This window comes from Humulus lupulus, chromosome 9 (assembly GCF_963169125.1).
Source record: "Humulus lupulus chromosome 9, drHumLupu1.1, whole genome shotgun sequence".
NCBI classification, from domain to species: domain Eukaryota; kingdom Viridiplantae; phylum Streptophyta; class Magnoliopsida; order Rosales; family Cannabaceae; genus Humulus; species Humulus lupulus.
In genome coordinates, this window is record NC_084801.1 from 20,428,046 (window position 1) to 20,437,076 (window position 9,031).

A 9,031-nucleotide genomic window follows, 5' to 3' on the forward strand; every position below is an offset into this window, starting at 1 on the left:
GATTATGACATTGGACGGGTAAAAATGTCTTGTAACCCGACCAACCCGCCCAATGCTCAGCCCTAGTTTTTAACATAGTAACTTGAATCTTTCTTATTAGTTTTGATGATTTTATGATTTTTTCTTTATCTCTATATTGAATTATTTAATTTATATTTAATGCTGGTGAGTTTATTATTTAAAAACGGTGACAGAGACTATAGGAATAGTGATTATGATTTAATTTATGATTTAGGTTTTGAAATTTTTTATGTGTTATATTGATTCTTAAAGTATGTAGTGAAATTGTTTCACGTTGAATAGATTATTTAATATGAATTTTAGATTTTATTATTGATCTCATAATTTTTTGTGAAAACTGATTTTATAACCGCAAGTTGTAAAATTCGTTTAGTAAGATTCATTGTGTATAATTAGTTATAAATTTTATAATGTGTTATTTTTTCTTCTAAAATTTAGAGATGTTCAAAATAATGAAAATGTACACTATAATTTAAAAGATTTATACATTTTTAGACCCTGTTTTGTCTCATTACTTTTTTGGATCTTGTGTTTTAATAAATTATTTTTTTGACCTTGTATTTTGTAAAATAATTTACATAGGCCCTAAACTTGATTTTGATGAATAAAAAATTGAGTATAACAACAACAATTTTTAACCGGAACGATTATATTTTTGTTATAAGTTGTTAGTTTAATGAATTATTTATGATTTTAGTTCAAAAAAACTTTGATCAAAATCAAATTTAAAAGTTTATTTGAATTATTTTAAAAAATACAGTTTCAAAAAATAATGTGACAAAATAGAAAGTCTAAAAAAAACATAAACCCTAATTTAAAAAAAAAATTGAAATAAAAAAATTATAATTATGGGCAGTAGTGTGCCCTTTTTGGGTGTACGATGAGAAATTTCATGTTTTTATATATTTGGATTTTCTGTTAGAAACCCAAGAACCTGTCTTCTGAGTTCTGATCTCACTCTCCCTCTCTTCAAAGCCCAGCAGCAGCCATAGCTAATAAGCCATTGTTGTTTTTTCAAACTCCTTTCTCTCAATTATCAATCTCTCAAATTTATGTCTTCTAAAACCCTAATTTCTTAGTTTTATTTATTTATAGCTTACCAAGTACAAGAAGCTATAACAATGGAGGACTCGGAGGGGGTTCTCAGCTTCGACTTCGAGGGAGGTCTAGACGCCGGAGGGTTACCCAACCCTACTGGAGCGGCCGGACCAATTGTTCAGTCAGATTCGGCTTCCGCCACCGCAGTCGCCATCAACCCGGTCGGACAGGGCCCTGTGGTCTCAGTGGATCACTCGGGTCCTGGCGCAAATCATAATAAGCGGGGGAGCTTTCGGCAGACGGTATGCCGGCACTGGCTTCGTAGTCTGTGTATGAAGGGAGAAGCTTGTGGGTTCCTTCACCAGTACGACAAGTCCCGGATGCCCGTTTGTCGTTTCTTTCGAATGTACGGTGAGTGCCGCGAGCAGGACTGTGTTTACAAACACACTAACGAAGATATCAAGGAGTGTAACATGTATGTATGCCATTCTTTAAATCTCTTAGTACCGTAAAAACCATCATAGACTGCCAGGAAACATATAGGAATGTTGGGGTATTTTGTGATGTTGAATATTGGTATGCCGTTGTGTTGATTATAAGGTGGTTTAAGATTATATGTGTGTGTTTGTGTGTGTGTGTGTGTATTTATAACAATTTGGGGTTAGAACTTCTATTGTATGTCAGTATGCGTATGCTTTAAGTAGCTAACATAATCACAAATGTTGAAATTGATACGAAAAGAAATAAGATTGAGCTAAATACTCAATTCTTTTACTAATTTTTTTCTTTCTTCTTTAATGATTTTGTTGGAGTTTTTGGAATATTAAAATTTGAAAGTAGTTCTCGTACTTATATGTATGGTGATTTAAAACTTACAAATCTACATGTATCTAATCATGATGGGAAATATTTGTAATTGCAGGTACAAATTAGGCTTTTGTCCAAATGGTCCAGATTGCCGCTATAGACATGCGAAGCTTCCTGGACCTCCACCCCCTGTGGAAGAAATCCTTCAGAAGATTCAGCATTTGAGTTCTTATGGCTACAACAATAAGTTTTTTCAGCATCGAAATACTGGTTTTTCCCAACAAGCAGAAAAATCACAAAATGCACAAGGCTCCAATATAATCAACCAGGGCTTGGTTGGAAAACCTTCTACAATAGAGTCTTCTAATATCCAGCAGCAACCGCAGCAACAGGTTCAATCGTCCAACCAACCAATTGGTCAGAACCAGATACAAAATGTTCCCAACGGCTTGCCTAATCAGACAAACAAAAATGCGTCACCTCTGCCTCCAGGAATATCTAGGTGTGTTCAGAGTCCCAAGGTCTTTAATAGGTTATGTAAATAAGTTTTTGTATTTTTTCTCGGACATTATTACAAAGGGTCCATTCTAATCAATAATTTTCCAAATGAGTTCTCTACACATTGTTGAGCTGTAATTAGCTTTCTTTGAACTCACAGTAATTACATCCTCGATATTTTATGCTGTTGTACACCACCTGTATTTTAACATTTAATGTATGTATTTCTGCTTTGACTCATGTTTAGCCCATTTTCTCTTTAAAATGTTTATTTGCAGTTGGTATTCAAAATGTGAAGACTGAATCTGGTTTTTCCATATTTTTTCTTAGCTCTTTTATGCGTAGGGATTCATTGATGATTCACATTTTCTGCTGCTGCTTGTCTTTTTACTCAAGCTTCTTTTAACTGAGAAATGAGAAAAGTGTTAGCAACTCTTTTTTATGGATTTTCCTGTTGCAGTAGAACACTGTAGAAGAAAAGTTTCTATTCCTATTATTCCTCCATCATTCAAATTCACTCAATTTTCACCTGGAATGTTTAGAAGAAAACTCTTCTTTTTTCTTGTGTTCTTGAGGTTCATTGCATTTAGTTCCTTTTTCTATTTTGCTCGCATGTAAGGGCCTTAGAAACCTTTAATATGATTTCTGATTCTTTCTGTTGAACATTAAACCTTAGTAATTTAGATTCAATAGCTTTATATTAAAGGGGAAAAATAACTAAGGGGAATTTTAAGACCTTTGTATCTTCTAATACTACTTGTTGAAGGATGTAAATGTATATCCTGTTATGATTTTTTTTTTTTTTTTTACATTAGAAAGTTTTTAGTGCTTGATTTTTGGTCTATGGAAACTCAATGATATATAAAATTTTATTTGAATTCTTTGTTTTAGGGCACAGAAAGCCTAACTTGATGGTGCTTTGGTTTTACTGAAATTTATTTCCTTAGTTATTATTGTTTTCCGTTAGGTGGATTGGGGGTGATTTAGTGAAGTGGAGTCTTAAGTTGATTCCTAATAAATTCCACTGATATTATGGAAGATCTTATGCAGAGACAAGACTTTGTAGTAGATTAAAAGGGTGGAAATGTGTACGATATTAAATCTTTGTTCAATGCAATGAGCATTCAGGATAGAACCTATTGGCGGCTGGCCCTATGGGAAACTGTGTTAGAGGAAGTTAAGTGATTTGCTGTTTTGCTGGTTGAATATTAGGAGTATAGTGTTGAATAAACTTTTGATTTGGCTGTTTCTTCTAAAAGATTCACGTGAACTGCTTATGTTTGAATGGATGATTGAATTATTTCTGCTGTATGGTCTAATTTCTCCATAGTCTGTTGTCAAAACTGGGTTTAGCAGATTTTATACTTCTAAAATCAAATTATTTTCTAGTAAAGTTTTTTTATGCTACAAAATGTGTAATGAGAGAAAAATGATCAGTATTATTCTCCTTTCTTTGTGGAGCTCTAGGATAACGATTCATGCCAGCATTGCGTGATTGTGAAGTGTTTGCATCATTGCACGTGCTTCTACGTATGAGAGCACTGAGCAGGCACTATTGATTTTTTTGCAATTCAGTGACTTCATTTAGATTCCCATCACTTTGTAGTCCACTTTTAGTGGAACCTGGACCAAACCTGGATAATCAATTTTCCTCCTACCAGTCCTATGTGGTCAAAAAGCTGGGTTTTTGTCAATGGTTGGGAAGTGTTTGCTCTATTCTGTGTGTAGGTAAAGTGTCTTGTCTGGGTGCTACATGTTTCCTGGTCTGTTATAATGATTAATTGAAACTTGTGAATTTTTTATTTTTCATCCATCTTTTGATCTTCTTCCAGTTAGAGTGGGTTTCTTTATTTGTGTGTATTAAAGAAATGAGTCATTGGCTTGTTAAAACACAGTCAACTTATTTATTTGGAAACATGGAAATTTAGGTATTTTATTGTTAAAAGTTGCAACCGTGAAAATCTGGAATTATCTGTGCAACAAGGAGTATGGGCAACTCAGAGAAGCAATGAAGCTAAACTTAATGAAGCTTTTGACTCTGCTGAAAATGTTATCTTAATTTTCTCTGTCAATCGGACTCGGCATTTCCAGGTAATTGCAATTTATTAACCATATTGTGCTTTAGATTCTTGTGGTTCTTAATGTAGGTTTCATATGGTTTGCTAGGTTTTAATTTCCCCAAATTAATATTATTATATTTGTATGCTAAAGATAAACATCAACTGGCTATGTTTTGTTAGGGTTGTGCAAAGATGATGTCCAGAATTGGTGGGTCTGTCAGCGGTGGAAATTGGAAGTATGCACATGGAACTGCACATTATGGACGGAACTTTGCAGTCAAATGGTTGAAGGTATTATTTATTACGTTGTTAACATGGAATTTATGTGTCTTCTAAATGATTTAATTAGATGTGGTAGATTTCATGATCCTTTGCAACTCTAGAGTGGGTTCTTGGAGTTATAATGTAATGGCTGTGGTTCTTATTCCCTTTTGTTTGTTCTTTAACTCCAGCTGTCACTGTTATGTAGACGACCTTTTACATAGTTATACTAAAATCATAGTGAAAAAGAAGTGAACTCAAACATTGACGTATGACATTTTGGCTAATAGGTTATATAGTATGTGTGTATTTCACTAAGTTAATGTCGAACAATTAAAGTTTGTAAGTGGGTAATGAAGAAACTACAATATGTGTATATATATATATACAAGAAGAAAGCACTGGCCTAATTAATGTCAATATTCCACCCCCTCAAAGTGTAGACTGAATTATTGTCAATCCTACCCTACCTCATTTAACTTTGTTTCCATTGCGACTAGCCTGAGTGGTTCCATTATTACAATTTTGAAATTATTAAAAAGCTAATAGAACTGAACATCGTAGTTGCTTAAAATATTGACTTGCGATGGATGTATTTTTTGTTATTATTATTTTGTATTTGGTTTCTTTGATTTTTTATTTACTTGCTGTTATGCCTATGTAGTTATGTGAACTATCCTTCCACAAGACTCGCCATTTAAGGAATCCATACAATGAGAACTTACCGGTTAAGGTATTATACTAACAACTGAATTTTATGTTTTAAGAATTTTTTTCTCTGCTCCTAAGTGTGATATTAATGTCATGAATTGTTGCATGATATTTTAGCTTTAAGATGCGAGATGAAATTGGTTGAAATGCTTTTTGAAAAGTTGAGAGAGTACTTTGCTTGGAAGATACTGCTTATGCTACGAGTCCTAGACATGGAAGTTAGTGGCAGAAGTTTGTATTTTCTCGTTTAACTTAATGCAAGGCGCTACTCGCAAAAATGATATTTACTTGTTGGAAGTTTAATTAAAGAGGAAAATAAAATGGTTCCCTCCAAAAATAGAAGGAAAGACACACCACTCTAAAATCCAAGTATAATATTTAACCGTCGACTCTTTCACCATATTTTATAGGCACATCTGCTATAGTAAAGTTGTATTCCTTTTCACATGAAAAAAAAATGTTACAGGAATTTATACTGAGCTCCGATTTACATATGTTGCTTGATGGGTACAGAGATTCCTGAAGAAACACGGCAAAAACAATTGAAAGATTAATTATACCGTAATGAAAAAGATGACTTGGAAATTTTATGTACCCAAATATATTTATGTATGTGTTTATGCTGCCTTCATGTTGTTATTCCCCATCCCCAACACGCATTTTGCCTAGTTTAATATAATGTTCTTGTTCACATTATCTCATTGTTGTGTTTTCATAAATGCAGATAAGTAGAGATTGCCAAGAGTTAGAGCCCTCCATTGGTGAGCAGTTAGCTTCGCTGCTTTATCTTGAACCTGATAGTGAACTTATGGTATGTTTATATTTCTGAACGAAGGGTTGTAAAAGTTTGGGAAAAATAAATTTTCTACTAATTAGATGTCACTATGTCAAACTTGTACATTTCATTAATTTCATCATGCTAGTGTTTGATGTCAACATAATGATGCAACTTTGTTGATTAAATGATTATGTTCTTAGTGGTATCATTAAAGCAAAAGGGCAGACGTGGAATTATAAGGCACACTATACAATAGGTCAAACCCTAATTCAATAGTTGGTTGTGTCTAGTATTGCAATCTTATGAGAACCTTGAAGTTATTTAAAACCAAAGATACTTAGCATCGATGATATGTTGGTATCTGAATAGAAATTCAAATTAATTACGTACAAATGTTTGTTTTCTTGAGGCAATGAAGACCCGGATTTCGATTGCTATAGATCCGGACTGTGTTGTGGTTTTCTTTCCTGAATGTGACACCTTTCAGAGTGAATATATACATACATAGAATATTCCTATTGCGCTTTTAGTCTTTTTTACACGTGTTGCTTTTGATGAATGAATTGGAAATACAGAATTATAATATTTTCTCTCTTGTTACAGGCAATTTCAGTCGCGGCAGAATCAAAACGAGAAGAGGAAAAAGCTAAGGGAGTCAATCCAGACAATGGAGGAGAGAATCCGGATATTGTTCCATTTGAGGACAATGAAGAAGAGGAAGAAGAGGAAAGTGATGATGAGGAAGAGAGCTTTGGCCAGGTTCCTGGGGCAGCTAATCAAGGTAGAGGAAGAGGCAGAGGAGTCATGTGGCCTCCTCACATGCCACTAGCTCGTGGCGCTAGACCTATGCCTGGCATGCAAGGTTTTCCCCCAGTTATGATGGGTGCTGATGGGTCACCATATGGACCTGTTACACCTGATGGATTTCCCATGCCAGATCTTTTTGGAGGCCCTCGTGCTTTTAATCCATATGGTCCAAGGTTTTCTGGTGATTTTATGGGACCAGGATCCAACATGATGTTTAGGGGGCGACCCACACAACCTGGGGGTGTGTTTCCTGGTGGTGGCTTTGGGATGATGATGGGTCCTGGGCGTGGTCCATTTATGGGAGGTATGGGAGTTCAAGGTGGAAATCCAGGCCGAGCTGTTCGTCCAGGTGGTATGCCCCCGCAGCAGATGTTTCCACCACCCCCGCCACAATCCTCACAAAACGCTAACCGTGGTCCAAGAAGAGATCTGAGGGGACCAGCCAATGATCGAAATGACAGATATATTGTTGCAGGGTCAGACCAAATCAGGGGGGGTCAAGAGATGTCTGGTCCAGCCGGCGGACAAGACGATGAGGCTCACTATCAACAAGGAGGAGGTAAGACTCCTCACCAAGAAGATCAGTATGGTGCTGGAAACAGCTTCAGAAATGATGATAGTGAAAGTGAGGATGAGGCCCCAAGACGATCGAGACATGGAGAGGGAAAGAAGAAGCGCCGAGGCTCTGAAGGAGACACTAACACTGGATCAGATCTCTAAATCAACGGAATAATCTTCTTAGGCTTTTATGCTTTTTATTAGGAACATGATATGGGATTTTCATTCTCTTTTGTATGAATTCATTTGGTTTGGGGGTTCTATAAGGAAAATTTAGATGGTGAAACCATTTTTCTTGTGTTTCCCCCTTCTTTTTGACCCTTATTATTACCCTTTAGTTTAATTTATGTTTAGATGCTATACATTTTTGTAACTGTATACGCCCAAGTATAAATGATGGATAGAGTTCATATGAACACTCGAGATTGTTATATTAGTTTTCACTTATTTGTAAAGAAAGTTTTCTCATCTCAACATATTTATTGCTCTAAATCTATATCCTCATAACTAACTAACTAGTGATGTGTAGTACGTGACTTTGGTTTTAACATTTTTATTTTGTATTTATTAATAATAATAACAAAATTCAATTTTTAGGGGAGTAATAATAATTCAATTAGAAAAATGCTAAATACCTTATCTTAACATTTGTAACATTTTTATATTTTCTAGAAACAATCAACCTTCATTTGCTTTGTTTTATTTATAAAATATATTAATATTTTTATTAAATTTGTATTATTGTCATAAATTTTATTATATATAAAATAATGACATAAATATATTAAATGAAAAATTAAATTAAAAAATTGTTTATGATTTTTTAAAAATATATATATATAATATGATAAATTTTTTAAACATGGTAATTTTTTAATAAAAATTAAGATTATGTAGTATGTATTATTATTATAATGATATTTTATAATATTTAAATTTATATTAATATAAGTATTAAATATATAGTCTTGTATTAAATATTATTATCATAATAATATTTTATAATATTTGAATTCATATTAATATAATTGGTAAAAAAATTAGGATTATATATTATTATTATAATAATATTTTATAACATTTAAATTTATATTAATATAATTATTAAATAACTAGTTTTGTATTATATATTATTATAATAATGATATTTTATAACATTTGAATTTGAATTTAAACTTACATTATAATATTTGAATTTATATTAATATAATTTATAAATATCTATTTTTAATTAGCTTTAAAGGTATATTACGTTAAATATTTAGAATATTCTGTTAAATTAACGAAAAAAACTCTTAAAACTAAGAGTTTTCGTTATCTACACATTTTTATATAGAAGAGATATATTTATATACTAGATACAAGCAACGTGCAATACACGTTTGCTTAGTTTTATTTATAGAATTTATTAATTATTTTTATTATAAATTTATATTGTTATCATATAAATTTTAAATAAATAAATAATATTATACATAAAAGAATAACATAA

At 32.8% G+C, this 9,031-nt stretch overlaps 1 protein-coding gene across 1 annotated transcript; it reads left to right on the forward strand.

The window, feature by feature from the left end:
* Nucleotides 1-921: 921 nt before the first annotated feature.
* On the forward strand, nucleotides 922-8,015 carry LOC133802177 (30-kDa cleavage and polyadenylation specificity factor 30). Its single transcript, XM_062240448.1, has 8 exons — nucleotides 922-1,026; nucleotides 1,117-1,534; nucleotides 1,982-2,368; nucleotides 4,293-4,455; nucleotides 4,605-4,715; nucleotides 5,350-5,418; nucleotides 6,121-6,207; nucleotides 6,778-8,015. The coding sequence occupies exons 2-8, from the start codon at nucleotides 1,143-1,145 to the stop codon at nucleotides 7,699-7,701; spliced, it is 2,133 nt and encodes a 710-aa protein (XP_062096432.1). The 5' UTR covers nucleotides 922-1,026; nucleotides 1,117-1,142; the 3' UTR covers nucleotides 7,702-8,015.
* The last annotated feature ends 1,016 nt before the right edge of the window (nucleotides 8,016-9,031 follow it).